The 19,764-nt window shown below is 44.8% G+C and overlaps 1 protein-coding gene across 1 annotated transcript in view; it reads left to right on the top strand.

Moving 5' to 3' along the window:
• CUBN (cubilin) overlaps nt 1–19,764 on the top strand; it is a 215,549-nt gene that overhangs the window by 158,953 nt on the left and 36,832 nt on the right. Inside the window, exons 54-56 of the mRNA XM_045006661.1 lie at nt 4,062–4,249; nt 10,298–10,457; nt 12,061–12,210. Coding sequence (XP_044862596.1) covers nt 4,062–4,249; nt 10,298–10,457; nt 12,061–12,210 — 498 coding nt within the window. The remainder of the gene's footprint in view (nt 1–4,061; nt 4,250–10,297; nt 10,458–12,060; nt 12,211–19,764) is intronic.

The raw sequence follows: 19,764 nt of genomic DNA, 5'->3' as shown, positions 1-19,764 counted from the left end.
TCTTGTTGTACAGACAATCCAGGACCTGCCCTTTCATGGCTATGGTCTGTTTTCTGACAAGACTGACTCCAGACTCCAGAGTGTGAAGGATAACTGAGCCATCATGCGTTCACTGGGCATGCATACCCTGGTGACGCAACGTAGGCCCTTCCGACCCTAACCATAGCGCACCTACTGTAATCCCTAGCCGAGACAAGACTTCCCTAGAAGACATGGCCAGGGTGGTAGGAAAAGACAGTCTGGTCCTCAGACGGGCCAGAACCAGGGCCCCCCAAACTTTCGTTGGGGACCAAGCAAAACTTTGGAAGGTGCACCCGAGGGCAGAGCACCAGGCTCCTTCCAGGACCCTTTCCCACCTTTCACCAACTGCCTCTCCTATTTCCTCCCTGCGTGGTCCCGCATAACGTCAGACCGATGGGTCCTACATACAGTGGAAAGTGGATACCGCCTTCAATTTGTTTTGTCCCCCACTCCCACCCTCCCTCCCCATCCCTCTTCAGGGACCCTTCTCATGAGCAATCTCTTCTACAGGAGGTGCAAACGCTCCTAACTATTGGAGCTCTAGAGGAGGTTCCAAAGGAACTGAGGGGCAGGGGGTTTTACTCCCGTTACTTCCTAATCCCCAAGGCAAGGATGGGGCTATGGCCCATCCTGGACCTGTGCGGACTCAACAAATTCATGGTAAGGTTGAAGTTCCGCATGGTTTCCCGGTGGACCATTATCCCTTCCCTGGATCCTGGAGACTGGTACGCCGCCCTCAACATGAAGGACGCTTACTTCCACATAGTGATTTACCAGCCGCACAGGCATTTCCTTCACTTTATGGTCAACCAACAGCACTTCCAATTTACGGTCCTTCCCTTCAGCCTATCCACAGCACCAAGGATCTTTACCGTCGTAGCTGCCTCACTCCGTTGACACTGGATCCAAGTGTTTCCGTACCTCGACGACTGGCTCATTCGGGGTCGCTCCAAGGACCAGGTGCAATCTCATGTCCAGCTCACCATGAGCTTGTTCAGACAGCTGGGCCTGCTGCTCAATGTCAAAAAGTCCACTTTGGAGCTGACCGAAAGAATAGACTTCATCGGAGCAGTCCTGGATTCAAAACTCGCCCGTGCGTGCCTACCACACACCCGCTTCCAGTTCATGGCGAGCATTATCCACGGCCTCCAAAGCTTCCCAACCTCAACAGCACGCACGTGCCTTGGTCTGCTGGGACACATGGCGTCTTGCACCTTCGTGACCAGACATGCCAGACTGCGCCTCCATCCACTTCAGGCCTGGCTCTCAACCGTAAACCGCCCAGGCCGGGACAATATGGACCCAGTGGTCACGGTACCAACGGAAGTCTTAACCTCCCTGGTCTGGTGGCTGAACCTCAGCATGCAAAGGGGTGCCATTCCATGCCCCGCAGCCCTCCCTGGTACTGACCACGGACACATCAGCTTTGGGTTGGGGTGCTCACCTCGTGGACCTTCGCACACAGGGCCTTTGGTCCACACAAGAGATTTCCCTGCACATCAATGTACGGGAACTGAGATCAGTGTGCCCGGTGTGTCAGGTGTTCTGCAAGCACCTTCAGGGCCGTTGTGTTGCAGTTTTTACAGACAACACAATGGCCATGTTTTATATCAACAAACAAGGGGGAGCGTGATCGTCCCCCCTCTGTCAGGAAGCCACTTGCCTGTGGGAATTTTGCATAGCCCACTCAATAGACCTGGTGGCGTCATTTCTCTCAGGAGTCCAAAACACCTCGGCAGATCACCTCAGCAGATCCTTTCTGGCTCACGAGTGGCCGATTCACCAGGACGTTATCCATTCTGTTTTCCGGAAGTGGGGGTTTCCCCAGATAGACCTTTTCGACTCTCGCGAGAATCGGAATTGCCAGGTGTTCTGCTCTCTCCAGGGGCACTCCCCGGGTTCCCTATCGGACGCCTTCCTGATACCATGGAAAGACCGCCTGTATTATGCCTTTCCTCCATTCCCGTTAGTCCACAAGGTCCTTCTCAAGTTGCACAGAGACAGGGCCCACTTAATCTTGATCCCCCCCAGCATGGCTCAGGCAGCATTAGTATACCACTCTCCTCGATCTGTCAAATCTGTGGAACTGACCACTCAATTTCACTTCCGTCGTGGCTGGACCTGATCACTCAGGAATATGTCCGTCTCTGTCATCCGGACCTGCAATCCCTCCATCTCAAAGCATGTATGTTGCATGGCTAACTCAATCTGAGCTATGTTGCTCCCGCTCTGTGCAGCAAGTACTTTTGGGTAGCAGAAAGCCCTCTGCTAGGTCCACGTGTTTGGCCAAGTGGAAGCATTTCTCCTGCTGGTGTGTTCTGAGCAATGCTGCCTCTCTGGAGGCGCCAGTACCTACCATCTTAGACTATTTCTTGTCCTTGAAACAGCAGGGCCTAGCAGTTTCATCCACCAGAGCAAAAATGGGCGCTCAGTCTTCTCCAATCCCATGGTCAGCAGGTTCCTCAAGGGATTGGAACGTCTCTACCCACAGATTCGACATCCGGCCCCTACGTGGGACCTCAACCTGGTCCTATCCAGACTCATGGGTGCTCATTCGAGCCAATGGCCACTTGCTTGCTCCTGTACCTGTTCTGGAAAACTGCTTTCCTTGTCACTATCACCTCGGCGAGACGTGCATCAGAGCTTAGAGCCCTTACGTCAGACACCCCGTATACGGTGTTTCATAAGGACAAGGTACAGCTGTGACCACACCCTTCCTTCTTTCCTAAGGTGGTGTCTGGCTTCCATGTCAACCAAGACATCTTCCTTCCGGTCTTCTATCCAAAGCTGCACACTTCTTGACGGGAACAACAGCTGCACTCCCTAGACGTTCGCAGGGCCCTCGCCTTTTACATCGAACGAATGAAACCTTTTAGGAGGACGACCCAGCTGTTTATAGCTGTGGCAGACCAGATGAAGGGCCTCCCGGTCTCCGCCCAGTGCATCTCGTCCTGGATCACATCTTGCATCCGTGCATGCTATGACTTGGCTGGCGTGCCAACTACGCACCTTACTGCCCACTCCACCTGGGCTCAAGCTTCCTCTTCCGCCTTCCTGGCTTATGTACCCATACAGGAGATATGTAGGGTAGCAACCTGGTCATCGGTGCATACCTTCACTTCCCATTACGCAATTGTCCAACAGTCAAGGGGTGACGCAGCATTTGGCTCAGCAGTTCTCCACTCTGCGACATCTCACGCCAACACCACTGCCTAGGTAAGGCTTGGGAGTCACCTAATTGGAATCGATATGAGCAAGCACTCAAAGAAGAAAAGACGGTTACTCACCTTTGTTCCACCTGTAAGTATCTGGGAAGTAAAACTGACCACTGCTCATACATGGAACACAGAAGTGAGAAAAGACGGTTACTCACCTTTGTAACTGTTGTTCTTTGAGATGTGTTGCTCATATCCATTCAAACCTGCCCTCCTTCCCCTCTGTCAGAGTAGCCGGCAAGAAGGAACTGAGGGGGTGCTGGGTCGACTGGGGTATATATCCGGCGCCTTAAGGGCGCCATTCCAGGGGGCACCTCAGCTGACCCATCGAGTGTTGCTAGGATAAAAATCTTCTGACGATCATGCACGCAGTGCGTGCACACCTAATTGGAATGGCTATGAGTAACACATCTCGAAGAGCAACAGTTACAAAGGTGAGTAACCGTCTTTTCTCACTTCTGTGTTCCATGTATGAGCAGTGGTCAGTTTTACTTCCCAGATACTTACAGGTGGAACAGAGCTGAATTAGATGAATAGGGAAGCAAAGGACATGAGGGGAGGAGAAAGGAACAATGTGGTGAAAGAAGAGCCGTTTCCTGAGCATATCCACCCCCAATAGCAGGTAGTACTTCTTCTCCGGTAGCAAGAATAGCAATGGGGCTGAATGAATAATGAATGAAGAAGCTTTCATGCTTCTGCAGCCATAGGCACAAGAAGCACCTGTGGAGGCAGCCACTCACCATCTTCAGGCCCAGCTGAATGCTATGGGAGCAACAACACCTGAAACATTTTGACCAGCTCTCGTATCTATTTCTGTTTTTCTAGGATGTGGTGGAATCATTCATTCAGATAATGGTACAATCAAATCTCCCCACTGGCCTCAAAATTTCCCCATGAACATCAGATGCACATGGACAATCATTACTCACGAGAGCAAACACTTGGAGATGAGCTTTGATAACAACTTCCAGATCCCCAATAGTAATGGAGAGTGCCAGAGCAGTTACGTGAAGGTAAGAGAGCACTGGTAGGAGATCTGTGGTTTGACAGTTTTCAGTGTTTAGTATTAATTACTAACAACTACGTTCGTACAATGGTATGATTGAAATTTTAAACGCACAAAACCCTGGAAATTCAAAGTTATGGTTCCCACAACAACATACTAGTAGAGAATCAGAATTGATACTTTATTTATAAATATACCTCTGTGTAAGATGTCAAGGTTGTCTTAATCCTCACTTATATTTTTTTCAATGGCAGCTTAGAGCAACTTGTTTTGAAGGCATTAGGGCAGAGTGGGACATGCTTTGAATTCTTTGTAGTTTAGTTTTTTCTCAGGCATTTGGCAGATGTTGTGTGTTTTGGTACTCATTCTCTCCAGAGCCACAATACTCCCACTTGTAATAAAGGGCAAGCATAATTTGACATCATGTAGGATGCTTTGAGCAGCTCTACAGCCAATGGCTTAGAAGACCTAAATTACATTAATTTTTTAAAGCCATAAAAAATGGCAATTTTGTGTTCTGCCCCATTGAACCACAGCAGTAAATATGTCACTAATAAAGTTTTGTTTCATAAACAGCAAGTCTTACTGCTGCCCAATGGAGGAGTCTGTTGATTGAAAATGGCCAAGCTGATCTGGATGATTATCCTGAGTATTGTATGCAGAGCTTGCATGGCATGGAAAAAACTATTTGAATGGCCAAGTTAGCCCCTGAGAACAAATGAACAAAGATTTCGGGTGCCCAGCCCATCAAGGGACTGGGTTATCAGAAAGTGCTGAGCACCCATCCTCTGACAATCAATGTATCCCAAATTGGGCACCCAAAAAACAAAGCACTCCCAATTATAATCACTTTGAAAACCTTGGCCCGGATGTGCACTGTTTATACTAATCATGTAGGCATGGACAATTCGTGCCTCCCCATACTGGGAGAGTGGAGGGACAATCTAAAGGGGAGGACACATGACTGCCCCATGTGTCTCCTCTGCCCAGTGACCCCTGCACCCAGCCTGGGGCCGCCATGCTCTCCTTGTCCCATGTTACCTGCGGGGGGAGGGGAACTCTGTCCTTCTTCCACTGTACCTTCCCCCCGGCACATTTGACCATGCTCCCTGGCAGCTGGGCCCAGGCAGGGAGCTGCTTCTCACACTGCTGAAGCTGGCTGCTCCGGGTCGCTGCTCTGTGCAGCACAGCAGCTGCCTGCGAGAGCCAGGCTGGGGAGGTGGTGGGCTGCCCCCTGCCCGGGCCCAACTGTTGGGGACAGGGGCTAAGCAACCTGGAAACATGCCAGGGGGGAGAAAGGACTCCGGCTTGCTTGGCCCTTGTCCCTGGCAGCTGGATCTGGGGTGGGTGGAGGGGTGGCCCGCTGTCGCCCTCTCAGCCAGGCTCTCTCTCAGGCAACCGCTGCACTGCACAGAGCAGCAACCCTGAGCGGCCGGTGTGAGAAGTGTCTGGTCCTGTCCCTTCTGCTTCCCGCCCAGGCCCAGCTGCCCAGGACAGGGACTGAGCGTGCCACGGGGCAGGCACAGCGGGAGAAGGACAGAGCCCCCCTCACTCCCCTTAGCAGGCTGGTCTGGGGAGACACTTGACCCCACATGTCCCGTTACGTGTCGTTTATGCATTCAAGGGCTCAATGTTGCAAACACCTAGGCACATAAATACCATTATTCACATGCCTAAATATTTGTGTGAGATCAAACAGTACATGGCTAGTCCTTTGCTAAGATGGCTGTTTACAAAGACATTACAGTTGCAAGAGGCTGATCTCTTCTAGTTCTCTCTTGACTTCTTTCTAACATATGAAAGTCTTAATCAAATATTCTTTATTTTCCTTATTTTTTTACTAGACGAGTGGTAAGAAAAAATCCTGTAATCACATTGATTGGAGAAAAATCAGGCATGTTATTGAAATAGAAACTTTAGGAGATTTCAACACATTGCATTTGAAATAGGAAGCTAATATTTTCTCATGTAAGCAAACAACATTTGGTTAATATCCTTGGGAAGGTACTGAAGTAAATAGGGTGAAATTCAATAAGGACAACTGCAAAGTACTCCACTTAGCAAGGAACAATCAATTGCACATATACAAAATGGGAAATGACTGCTTAGGAAGGAAAGAGTTGAAAAGGATATAGGGGTTATAGCTGATCACAAGCTTAATACAAGTGATAGTGTAACACTGTTGCAAAAAAAAGCAAGCATCATTCTGGGATGTATTAGCAAGAGTGTTGTAAGCAAGACACGAGAAGTAATTCTTCCGCTTTATTCCGCTCTGATTAGGCCTCAACTGGAGTACTGTGTCCAGTTCTAGGTGACACATTTCAGGAAAGATGTGAACAAACTAAAGAAAGTCCAAAGAACAGCAACAAAAAATGATTAAAGGTCTAGAAAACATGACCTATGAGGAAAGACTGAAAACATTGGATTTGTTTAGTCTGGAGAAGAGAAGACTAAGGGGGGACATAACATTTTTCAAATATACAAAAGGTTGTTACATGGAGGAGTGTGAAAAATTGCTCTCCTTAACCTCTGAGGATAGGACAAGAAGCAATGGGCTTAAATTGCAGCAAGGGAGGTTTAGGTTGGACATTAGGAAAAACTTCCTAACAGTCAGACTAGTTAAGAACTGGAACAAATTGCCTAGGGATGTTGTGGAATTTCTGTCACTGGAGATTTTTAAGAACAGGTTAGACAAACACCTGTCAGGGATGGTCTAGTTTTTACTTAGTCCTGCCCTGAGTGCATGGGACTGGACTAGATGACCTATTGAAGTCCCTTCCAATCTTACACGTCTATGATTCAGCAAAGAACTAAAGCACCTGCTTAACTTAAAGTTTTAAGCATGTGTCTGGTTTTACAAACATGCTTAAATCACATTCACTGAAATGGGATTTAAACATGTGCTTAAAGTTAAGTAATTGCTTAAGTGCTTACCTGACATGGGTTGGATTTACCTGCTTAAAGTTAAGCATGCATGTGATTTTCCTGAATTGATGCCCTAACTAGCCTTAAAATTACTGCTCACAGTGTTAAGTATCAGAGGGGTAGCTGTGTTAGTCTGGATCTGTAAAAATCAACAATGAGTCTTGTGGCACCTTAAAGACTAACAGATGTATTGGAGCATAAGCTTTCATGGGTGAATACCCACTTCGTCTTACATGCATCTGACAAAGTGGGTATTCACCCATGAAAACTTATGCTCCAATACATCTGTTAGTCTTTAAGGTGCCACAGGACTCTTTGTTACTCATAGTGTTGTTTGCAGTGTTGTTGTAGCCATGTTGGGCCCACGATATTGGAGAGACAAGATGGATTAGATAATACACCTCTACCCCAATATAATGCGATATAACACGAATTCAGATATAATGCGGTAAAGCACTGCTCCAGAGGGGCGGGGCTGCGCACTCCGGTGGATCAAAGCAAGTTCAATATAACACAGTCTCACCTATAACACGGTAAGATTTTTTTGCTCCTGAGGACAGCGTTATATCGAGGTAGAGGTGTATCTTTTATTGAACCAACTTCTCTTGGTGAAAGATAAGCTTTCAAGCTTACCCAGAGCTCTTCTTCAGGTGTGGGAAAGGTACGTCTAGTGTCGCAGGTAAACACAAGGCGGAACAGATTGTTAAGTGTAAGGAGTTAACACACTTGGCAAAGAGATCATTCAGGGTGAATTGAGCAGTTAACACCTCTGCGCCTTAGGACAAAGGAAGGTTAGTGGGTTATAGATTGTTATAGTGAGCCATAAATCTGGTGTCTTTATTGAGTTCATGATTTTTAGTGTCTAGCAAAGTTATGAATTTAAGCTCCCAGTGTCATCCTTTGAAAGTGTTGTGCAGTTTCCTTTGAGGACAAAGACTAAGGGCAGGTCTACACTAAGGGCGGGGGTCGAACTAGGGTACGCAAGTTCAGCTACGTGAATAGCGTAGCTGAACTCGAAGTACCCTAGTTCGAACTACATACCCATCCAGACGCCGCGGGATCGAAGTCCGCGGCTCCAAGGTCGACTCCGCCACCGCCGTTTGCAGTGGTGGAGTACCGGAGTCGACCGGAGCGTGTGGGGAGTTCAAACTATCGTGTCCAGATTAGACGCGATAGTTCGAACTCCGAGAAGTCGAACTCACCGCGTCGACCCGGCAGGTAAGTGTAGACTAGCCCTAAGAAGTCAGATATAGAGTGATCATTTTGTGAACAGTGTTTGCCCATAAGTGATATGGTGTCTTTGTCTTATCATTTTTCTGTGTGAGTTCATTCAAGAGTATAGTGATTATCTCACTTCACCCACATTGTTATCAAGGCAGTTAGTGCACTGGATGAGGTACACCACGTTATCATAGGCATGTGTAGGACCCATGGATTTTGAAAGCTGTGATGGTGGAGGGTATTGATCATCGTAGCAGTGGAGATATGTCTGCAGATTTTGTATCTCTTGTTCTGGCAGGGCCTGGTGCCACTTTGAGTTGGTGTGTCTTGGTCTGTGGGGAGCTTGCTTCTGATGATGAACTTGGTGAGGTTGGGGGTTGTGTGAAGGCCAGAAGAGGGAGTATGAAAAGGATTTCTTTCAGAAGTGGTCCCCATCAAGTATGACTTATAATTGTTTACTGGTATGTTTGGTATTTTATAGAAAATACTATACTAATCCTTAATATGCCTTTTCTTATGTCATGCATGCCATGTATTGCATTACTTTAACTTCCTGTATAACTTGAACATGTCATTAAACAAATGAATACAATGTAATAGGAGAACAAACTTATTTTTGGATTGGAGAGTCAGAATATTAATTATCTGAAGCTTCTAGATTGGAGCCTATATATTACTCTAGAATCTTAATCTAAATTCTTGTCTACTCTTATTGGCGGAGGGAGTACATTCAGTAATTTATTGTAAACATGGGTGTTAATAGTGTACACATTTATACTTCAATTGGCAAAGATAAAATAAAGTAAGAATTATTGCACGTGAAATGTTTAATATCCAGGGTCTTCACTAAATTGGCTCACTTCCTAAGTTCCCTCTAAGCTGAATGGCCACATAGCAGGCTATCAAGGGCCATGCAGGCGGGGAGAGGAGCTTCTACCCCAGCCCAGCCCAGCCCAGTCCCGCCCCACCAGAGCTGCCACAACCGGGGAAAAGTGCTCCTCCCCCCGGGCCGGCTTTAGGCTGATTCCCCCGAATCGGGCCCCGCGCCTAAGAGGGCCCCATGCCTGTGCCTAATAGGGCCCCGCGCCCTAAAGAAGAGCACCTAACTTAGGCGCCTTTTTAATTTTTACTCAACCGGCGGTGCTCTGGGTCTTCGGTGGCACTTTGGTGACGGGTACTTCACTTGCTCCGGGTCTTCGGCGGCACTTCGGCGGCGGGTCCTTCACTCGCTCCAGGTCTGCAGCAGAATTTTGGCGGCAGGTCCTTCAGTGCCACCAAAGACCCAGAGCAAATGAAGGACCTGCTGCCGAAGTGCCGCCGAAGACCCAAAGCGCCGCTAGGTGAGTCATCCCTGCCAGGGCCCTGTCGAAACTATTTGAATCGGGCCCCACACTTCCTAAAGCCGGCCCTGTGCTCCCCCGGCCCAGCCTAGTCCCACCGGAGCTGCCGCAGACAGGAATAGGTGCCTCTCACCTGGACCCAAGCTGCTGCGGCGAGAGAGGGCTGGGAGGAGTCTTCTTTCCCCTCTGAAGCCCTGGGGAAGCCTGCACCCCAAACCCCTCATCCCCAGCCCCACCCCAGAGCCTTCATGCCAAGACAGAGCCCTCACCTCCCACACCCCATCCCTCTGCCCCAGCCCTGAGTTCCCTCCCACACTCCAAACCCCTCAGCTCCACCCCTGCCATATATCACCTCCATATTGGTGCACATAACAAAATTCATTCCACACATAGACGTAAAAAATTAGAGGGAACACTGTCACATCCTAATGCTTTTTAGGTAATGTGGAAGGTACTTGTATATTTGTAACTTCCTTGAGGGACAGATAAAATGTAATTCACAGTAATATATTCACACTGACTGCAGGGAGTTTGAAAATACTAACTCATTCCCATCCTGGATCTGCCAGGTGCTGAGAGGAAATAATGATGAAGAAGCAGTAGCTTTGCTGGCCACAGGATGTGGAAGTACAGCTCCTGGGTCTGTCGTTGCTCCCAGCAATGTGATAACTACAGTGTTCCAGTCTCAGGATACCCCTGGGCGTGGCTTCTCTGCATCTTTCATAAGCAGTAAGTGACATATAAAGCCAGGAGGCCCCTATAAGTCAGTCCACTTTGGATTAGCTGCAAACATTGTTTCCTACCACTATTTCAAGGCCTTAGTTCAGCAAAGCTCTGAAGCATGCGCCTAAGCATGTCATTAATCCTATTGGAGTCATATGCTTGAAGCTAGGCAGATGTTTAAGAACATCGCTGAATGAGGGCCTAAGTGAGATGGTCAATATAGCTTTAAACAAGCTATTTGGAAGATAGGGTTCTAGGATCCTTGGGGAAGGAACCCCTTTGTATTTCTTTTCTTCCCAATATTTTTGACCCCTTTGTCTAAGACTAGAACAGCTTGTGTTGCTACCCTAAGTAATTTATTCCATGCTCTGCATATGAACTACTCTCAAGAGGGAACTTCTTTCAGTATCTGCTCCTTCCTTGATTTTATTGTTGCATTTCCCTCTGGCTTAAATGGCATTAATTTATCTATCCTCTCCTTTGCCTTTAGAAAAGCATAGTCTTCAGTAGGGTAAAACCAACTGGAAGTGTAGGAGGTATTGTCTTGATAAAAAGAGATTAATTTTTCTGGTGAGCTGCCAAAGCAACCCCTCTATGAACAAGTTTCCCTTCACTTGGGTCAGATTAAATTCAGCAGGAAAATGTGTGTTAAAGTGATTATAACACTGAGCCAAAATGTAAAAGAATCCACAATCGTAATAGATTTTTTTGTGCTTATAACATCAGAACTGAACTGCATCGGGTACATTTTATGGGGTCAGTTATTGCCATATAGTTGACTTAGGGCCAGATCCTGCTCCCATTAGAGTCAGTGGCAAAACTCTGAGTGAAGGCAATGGCCCATATTTTCCCATCTTATAAATGGGTGTTCATAATTTGGTACCAGCATATGAATATTCATTTGCAGTGATCGTAGGCTGAAAACAGCCCTTCAATTTTAAGTCTGTTAATTTTCACATGCCTACAGCCAGAAAAGATTCACCAGGTTAGGAAGGCTTTTGGAGTTGGAAGAAATTTCTGGTACTCACTCCATTAGCACAGGACTGGGACCCAAGAGAGCTGGGCTCTATTGCTAGCGCTGCCTGTAGCTTGCTGGGTGACGCTGGGCAATCCCTTTGTTGCTCTGTGCCTCTGTTTCCCCATCTATAAAATAGAGTTAATGATACTGACCTTCTTGGTAAAGCTTTGGGATCTACTGATGAAAACCATTATGTAAGAGCTAGGCTGCTCCCAGGCACTCAGGGTGGTACATCATGTTCCACTCTCCAGGCCTCATCAGCTTTGCTGTTCAATGCAGGTTGAGGGGGACGGGGTGGGCAATGATCCTGTCTCACTCCTGTCCCCCTTCAGCTATCCCAGGGGCACTAGGCAAGAATGGTTACTGTGCTTCCCATTGGGACTATTATTACTCCTGTACAGGGACTATTGTAGCACCTGGCCATCTCCCCAGCACTCGAAAGGGGGAAAAGATCTTTACGGCTGCTCCTCGCCCAACTCATACTGGGGCAAGGCACAGTCTTACCCTGTGCTCATTGATTCTGTCATTGTTAAAATAAAAACTAACCATTATGTTGCTACATAGACTCACTATGGTTATTCTTATTTGCAGGATGTGGAGTAAATTTCACTGGCCCTGCAGGTCGCATTGTCTCCCCTAACTACCCCAGCCAGTATGACAACAACTTAAACTGCAATTATATCATAGATGGGGGACCTCAGTCATTTGTCATCCTACGGTTTGAGACTTTCCAGTTGGAATGTAAGTGCTTGATTTTTAAATATCTCCAGTATGTTATACAGACTGTCAAGCTATTCAGAGAAGGAAATAATTATTTAAATTCAGGATCCCATTTTGCAAACTATTTACTGACAAACTTGATTTGTTTGGAGGTTTGGTGCAGTTCAGAAAAAATGTCCAAAATAGTAGAAGCTTATCTGAAGCTGGAAATCTGGTAAGAATTAGTGGTTAGAATATGAAAATGACAATCAGGAATTTGGGGTTTTGTTCCTAGTTTTGCCACTGACTGTGACACCTTGGCCAAGTCACGACACTTAATTGTTCTGTGCCTCAATTTTCCACATCTGCAAAATGGATACAATTATACTTATTGTGCAAGGCTACAGTCACAGCTAATTCATGTTTGTAAAATGTTTTGTGATCTTCAGGTGAAAGGCGCTATGAAAGTTGAAAGTGGTGCTATTATTTATTAATTAGCAATATTGTCTCTTCAGAATTTAGCCAGGTGAGAAATACTTGGCCCTATTGAATTCAATGGCAAAACTCCCATTGACTCCCAGGATTTCAGCCCAGAAGTCTTGTCACAGTACAGTAGAATCCTGATTGAGCCACGCCATTTGTGCAGACATCATACTTTGAGATGACCTGCAATTTCGATCACTAGGAGTCATTTGAACAAGGAGATATGCAAGCAAGCTGTTATATAGGGTGGTTTGGATAATCTGCTTTCTACTGTACTTCTGCTTTTGGCTGAAACCATGAAGTTAGGAGGTGAACAATTTTTGCTTTTTAAAAATGTTTTGGAATTATTTTGGACCTCAAAAACAATTGTGCTCTTTTTAAAATTTGAATTTGGGGCAAAGATTTGGTTCAGCTGTGGTCTTTGTCTAAAATAGTTTGCTCATGTCCAGTTCAAATATAACTTAATACTTTGTGAATTAGGGGAAAAGCTCATCAAAATAGAAGCAAACAAACATTTAAATGATTACCTGTAGTAAAAACAAATCTTGGTCCTTCTGAAAAAAATTGAAACATTAAAACCAAATGCTGCCCATTTCCACATCTTTGATTATATTCGTTTTTTTCCCCTCCAGTGAAATATTCAGCTTCAGCATTTGCTTAAATTATAATTTGTCTTTAAGGGTATTGGAACATTTAGATCAAATTAAAATATATATTCAATTTGAGAGGTTTTTTCTATAAAAAGGCATTCAGAAAATATACTTGCAATCAATATTGATTAAAAACTTGAGGTAAAGAGATAAGTAATATAGACTTTGTGATAAACTATATATGTCATAAATATTTATTTGGGTCACTTTACTGCAGGTCTGATTTGCTTTGTTGTAATCTTTATCAGTGTACACAAATACAAAATCCTTAGTCATTTGAAGGCAAGAAATTAGGATATGAGCAAGAGAACATCTGGTGGTAAAAGGGGAAGTTTGTCAACCACCAGAAGCTGCCTATAAATTTGTTTTCACAGTGATCTTAACAATAAAATGCAACTTTGATCACCTTCTAATAGCAGAGTGAAATTGCCGGTGTTTAAATTTAAAATGAAAGAAGAATTGTAGCCCCTGATTTTGCAGTCTCTTCAGCACATGCTTACATTTATGCACAAGTGGTCCTACTGAACAATGGGACTGCTCACATGTAAAATTAATCATGTGCCTTAGGGTTTGCAGGATCAGGTCCTTAGTTCTCTTTTACAGATGCAGGTTAAATTCAGTTCTGGCATAAGCATTCCCAATTATATTGGAGTCAATGGAGTATAGCTGAATTTGGCCCATGAAACCCATTTTACACACACAGTTCAGATGTTCCTGATTGGGTACTTAAAGTTTAGATAGATTTTAATCATTGTAACTTACTAGCTATTTCACCATTGGAAACAAAACTTATTTTAACATAGTGAAATATTTTATTGGAGAACTGAATCTAAGGAGACAGTTTTCAAACTAGTGCCTATAAAGCACGCATTTCATTTACTTTAACCTATCGAAATCTCTCTTTTTGGAGAACCATAGAGTAGGAGGCAATAGGGTAGAGTGGAATAACACACACATGTCCTGCCAGCAAATAAGATCTTTCCATTAGATTTCTATGGCAGAAGTAGTGTGTTTTCAGATATTGCATGGGAGATGAAGCAATAATACTGACTACAAGGGATCCCTTGGTAGAAGAATTTCCAAATGACCAACTCAGGCCATAGCAATGAAACAATTTTCAGTGTTCAGACTTGGAGTCTGAATAAGATTCCTGTAAAGAATGTTTGCCATGTTCCTTCAGCCTGTCATCGTAAGCAATAAAGCAATCAAAGAAAGGGGAAGGACACCCAAATGGGATTGCATTGGATGAAAATGTGTCAATTTCACGATCAAAGTGTGATAGCACTAACCAGTATTTCGTCTTGGTAGCTAGGAATCTGTGCTATTCTCCACTCACTCTCTTCATCCTAATGTACATCTGTGTGATACAGTAAATCTGGTTACAGAGCCTCATTTTTACTCTAGTCTGATTAGTGAAATTGCATTGTCTACTGTTAGCTTCTTTTATTTGTGTTTCCCTTTGCTATTTTATTTAATGTCAAGCACAAAGTTTTTTGTGCATTTGTCTGCTTGGTGCCAGTGGCACACAGATACAATGTTCTATAGAAGATGCATATTCTCTCTACTCTTTTCCTGCATCTGGGCTTGTAGGTCTGGGCTACTTTAAATGATTGAAAATAGGTTAGAATCCTTCTCCATAAACAATGGAATTATTTCAAAGTAGTTACTCAGATCCAACGTTTTGTTTGCAATCCTTATACAAATAGAACCTCCTTTTAAGAATATCCTTAATGGTAGCATTTGATAGCATAGTATTAGAGTGCTGAAACATGTTAATTCTCTCCAGGTATCAGGCAGTCTTCCAGGGAATTCTGAGTACCATGAATACTTTGTTGAAATCATATAAAATAAGTGGGAGAAAGTTCCTACAACATTTAATCTAATTTTGTTAGCCTATGTGGATCTCTTTCTAGACAAAGTAACCACACTGTCTCATCATGTCATCCCAAACAATTATTTATTGGCTTGTTTCTTGTTGTTTTTTTTAATCTTAAATGCTGAAGTTATAATTTTGCAATATGTAAAATGGTTGCTGGTCCATTTTGGAATCTTCCACATCTGCTTTCTCAATTATTACAAGGCACTTCAGAAAATAAATACATTTTGCAATATCTTATTTTGAAAGAAGAGATCTTTAAAAGACTGTTGTAATTATTCACTTTTGAAATAGCCCCTCTGCTATTTGGTTTGAGTTGGCTGGTTTATAAGTAATGAAGGAGTAGAATTCTGTATTATAATAATAGCAACAACAATGCATAGGAGCCCTAATTATGGATCAGAACCCCATTGTGCTAGGTGCTGTACAAACACAGAACACGAAGATGGTCCCTGCCTCAGAGAACTTACAGTCTAAGTATAAGACAAGAGACATATATAGACAGACCTGTGGGGAGTGCCAGGAAACAATACTGGTCAGCACGATAAGCTGGGGTCTCAGCAGAGGAGAGTTTTTTAAAGAGGATATGATTTCGTTTTGTACATATTTATGAGAGGCTCCTTCCAAGCATGAAGAGCATCATGGGGGAGAGCCTACAGGTGCTTGTTTGAACAATTAATAATTGGACAATGGAGGCTGGCATCATGGCTCAGTCAGAGGCAGGAGCCAATGAGTGATGATAGGCAGGGTGGGAATAGGCAGTGAAAAAGACAAGTAGCGTATGTTTGATGTAATGGAGAAGAGGGAGTTGGTGGACAGATGCAAAGAGAGGGGGGGTGACATCCTCAAAGCAACGGGTTTAGCCGCCAGGGCCAGCTTTAAAACTTGCTGGAGCCCAGGGCTGAAGCTGAAACCCAAGGGCTTCAGCCCAGCCTGGTGGGGCTTGGAATCTGGCCCCACCCCTCCACCTGGGGTGGCAGGGCTCAGGCCCCAGCCCTATTCCTGCCTGTGTCATGTAGTAATTTTTGTTGTCAGAAGCGGGTTGTGGTGCAATGAAGTTTAAGAACTGCTGGTAGGAAGATGATCTTTATGGCAGCATTCTGAATGGATAGGAAGGGGCAAGAGTGTATTTTTCCAGGCCAGAGATAAGGATGTTGCAGGAAATGAGACACGAGGTGATGAGAGCCTGGATAAATTTTAGGTGTGTGGATGGATAGGAAAAGCTGTATCTTAAAGACCTTATTCAGAAAGAATCAGCAGGATTTATATGTAGTGTAGATATGAGCACCTAGGGAGAGGTTTGAGTCAAGAATGATGTCTGGGTCACAGGGCTGAGTGACAGGCAGGATGGTGGTGTTGTGTTGTCCACCATGATCAAGAAAGAAGAGGAGGGGGAAGAGGTTGGTGGGAGGAGAGATTAAGAGCGCCGTTTTAGCCATGTTGAGCTTGACCTGGTGGCTAGACGTCCACTAGGAGATGTCAGAGAAAAAGGCTAAGATTTTCCTTTGGACAGGAGACAGGTCTGGAACAGAGGCTGATTTGTAAATCATCCACATACTGGTAGTTGAATTTGTGCTTGTGGATGAGATTAGGCAGAGGTAAGGTACAGAGGGAGAAGAGAAGTAGACCTAAGACAGAGCGCTGTCAACCCCCCATGGACATCTGGAGGGTGATGAGGAGGATCCTCTGAAGGACACACTGAAGAAGCGATTAGAGAAGTAGGAGGAGAATCAGGAGAAGGAAGAGTCACAGAAACCAAGGGAGGACAACATTTCAAGAAGAGGAGCATGGTCAACTGTGTCAAAGGTGTCCAGCAGGTCAAGGAGGATGAGGATGGAGTACTGGATTTGAGCTTTGGCTAGGAAGAGGTCTCAGAGACTTTGGCAAAAAGTTTCAGTGAAGGATAGTGGACAGAACCCAGATAGGATAGGGGCTAGGCTGGAACTGGAGGATGTGAACTCCAGGCAGCATGTCTGTAATAGGGTTGCTCCCTCCATGGTGCCCCTCATAGTTAGAGGTGGTTCTACAGGAGCCCTGCCTCAGTTTCCCTCTTCTCAAACCTCCGCAGTCCAAAGACCTTCAGGGTTGGTGGGAAGATTCGGATAGGCTTCCTTGCTCTGTCTGCCACTGTCTGCGAACCAGAGGACCTCCTCCTGGGGCTGGGTCACAAATAATTCCCTCTAAGGAGGTCAGGAGTCCACTGCCCTCCTCTCAGATCTGGGGTAGAGCATAAGGAGTTTCTCCTTCCTGAGATCAAGAGTTGACTGGCCCACCTTCTAGGGCTAGGTTGCAATTCCTGCCAGCTGCAAGCCATAGCCTGCTTCTCTCTAGCTGGCCCCTGTTTCCCACTCAGCCCTTTTAACCTGGAGAGATCAGCAGGCAGACTTCCTCCTCCTGCTAGCACCTCCCTGTTATGAGAGACAGAAGGCAGAATTTATACTGCCCTCCTTCCCAGGGTTCATTATGGTTGGCTGGGAGAGAGAGGAGTCCTGCCTCATCTTGCACTACAGGGATGCTGGTTTCAGCCCTTTAAAGAGACAATGGTCTGGGTTTCCCCCTAGCCACTAATTCCTGGGACTGTTTCCTCTCTTTCCACACTGGCTTCAGGCATTTCTCAGGCCTTTTGTTCCAGCATTACTGGAATGGCATCTTCTGACCCCCTTGGTTAAAGGGCCAGCATTCAGTGAGCTTGAAGACAAAAGGGAGACAGGAGATGGGGCAGTAGTTGGAGAGGCAAGTGGGGTCACAGTGGGTTTTTTAAAATGGAAGAGACTAAAGCATGTTTATATTGAGAGGGGGAAAAGCCAGAGGAGAGTGAGAGGTTAAGGAGGAGAGTAAGGAAGAGGATGAGTACCCATGAGGGCGATCAAAAGATAACCAGTGCTGCTAACAATGCTCAGTAATGAAGTGCCTTCTGATGCTGGCTCTAGCTAGTGTACATTCGAGACTAGATCCCTGAGCCTTGTACCTGTGCTCATAGGCCACCAAACTTACTCTTTCCACCATTGCATCTGAAATCGGCACACAGTCCATCATAATTACGTTGCAACAGGTCTTATTGCATGAAACTCATTTTCCCTGGAATCTTTTTCATTTCAGCCTTCCCTTTTAAAAAATCACCTTAGAACTATTCTTTTCCCCAAAGTGTTTCTAGATTGACCATTGAATTGCCTTCTCACTGAGTCTTCCCTTTTTTAAAAACATTGCCCCTTATCCTCATTTGTTTTTAAGAGCATGTTATTGCATTTATATGCAGTTTGTTTTATCCTATTTTACAGCATCCCAGCTGTCTGGGTGGGGTATAGGGAGTCAGTTTGTTTGTTTTTAATTAGTTATCACAAGTACAAGTGGCCTGCTTCTTCTACATTTGTTTTTAATGTCTATAAAGTAGAACAGCTTAAACATGGGAGAGTGATTCATAATGGATATAAGAGACCAGTGCTCACTTCTGAATCCAGTAGAGCAAGGTCTTGAACTGTGGTCCCCCTGACCGCTCAGGTGAATAGCCTAGCCACAAGGCCATCAGCAACTTTGGGATGTGGGTCTCATTTTCTCCTGTTCCATTATATAAAGAATTTAATAGTCAATGGGTCAGCGAGACTGATTCTATTGTCTAGTGGTGATTGAGCTTGTAAATTTACTCTAATTGTGAACTCAGTTGTAAAAAAATACATAAACATTTATAAGGTGATACAATAACCTATAAAAACAAATTTTGATGGAAAAATAGGTCAAGCTGTTTTCAATAATGAATGTTATAAAGAGGTGCAAGAAAACCAAACAGACTAAATTAGTCCAAACAAAAAGGCCAAATTGATACAATTCAACAATTATGTTGAAGTCATGCTTGGTAAAAACAAAAAAAGTAAAACCAGAAATTAATGCAGCAGATGTTAGGAAATAAACTATTCCATCCATCACTCCCTTTCTGGGTCCATAAAGAAAAAAATTGTGGGAGAATATGGAAGAACTGACAGGCTACTGGCCTGAGCTTCACCACTATGGCTGCCTTCCAGACTTTCTTCATCCTAATCCTAAGGAATATCTTGACCAGACCAGGCCAGAGAAAGGGACCCAACTGCCATCACTACCCCTACCAGTTCCAGTTGAATCCCAAATATCACCTGAGATGAAACAGGATTGTACTTGAACAATAGCAGCAACAATGGCTCTAGCCCATCTCAACTAACTTCTCTTTTTCTCCAAAGGGACAGTTATTCCCATCTTTGATGCTATCTAAGAGACTGACAGATAAGGGGGTTTTCCTTCTAAAATCTCTCAATAGCTAAAGAGAGAGGGACACAGAAAATATCACCTCTACTGGCCTCTACTAAATTACAAACTCCACCTGGCATAAAATGGGATCGGACTTTAACAACAAAAGTAAAATCTTAAGTACTTTCTCTTTTACCCAAAAGGCCAGTTATTACCATCTTTAATACCATTCAAGAGACTATCAACAAGGGTTCCCTCCATCCCATCTAAAACTCTTTCCAGCTAAAGGGAAAGGGGAAAAAAGACATTAAAATTAACACCTTAACACTTTACATTTCAGATGCTTTAACTGTTGTCCCTTCTTTTCTGTAT

This window comes from Mauremys mutica, chromosome 2 (genome assembly GCF_020497125.1).
Source record: "Mauremys mutica isolate MM-2020 ecotype Southern chromosome 2, ASM2049712v1, whole genome shotgun sequence".
Lineage (NCBI taxonomy): Eukaryota > Metazoa > Chordata > Testudines > Geoemydidae > Mauremys > Mauremys mutica.
Note: the sequence above shows the minus strand (reverse complement) of the source record. Positions and strands in the feature narration are given on the sequence as shown.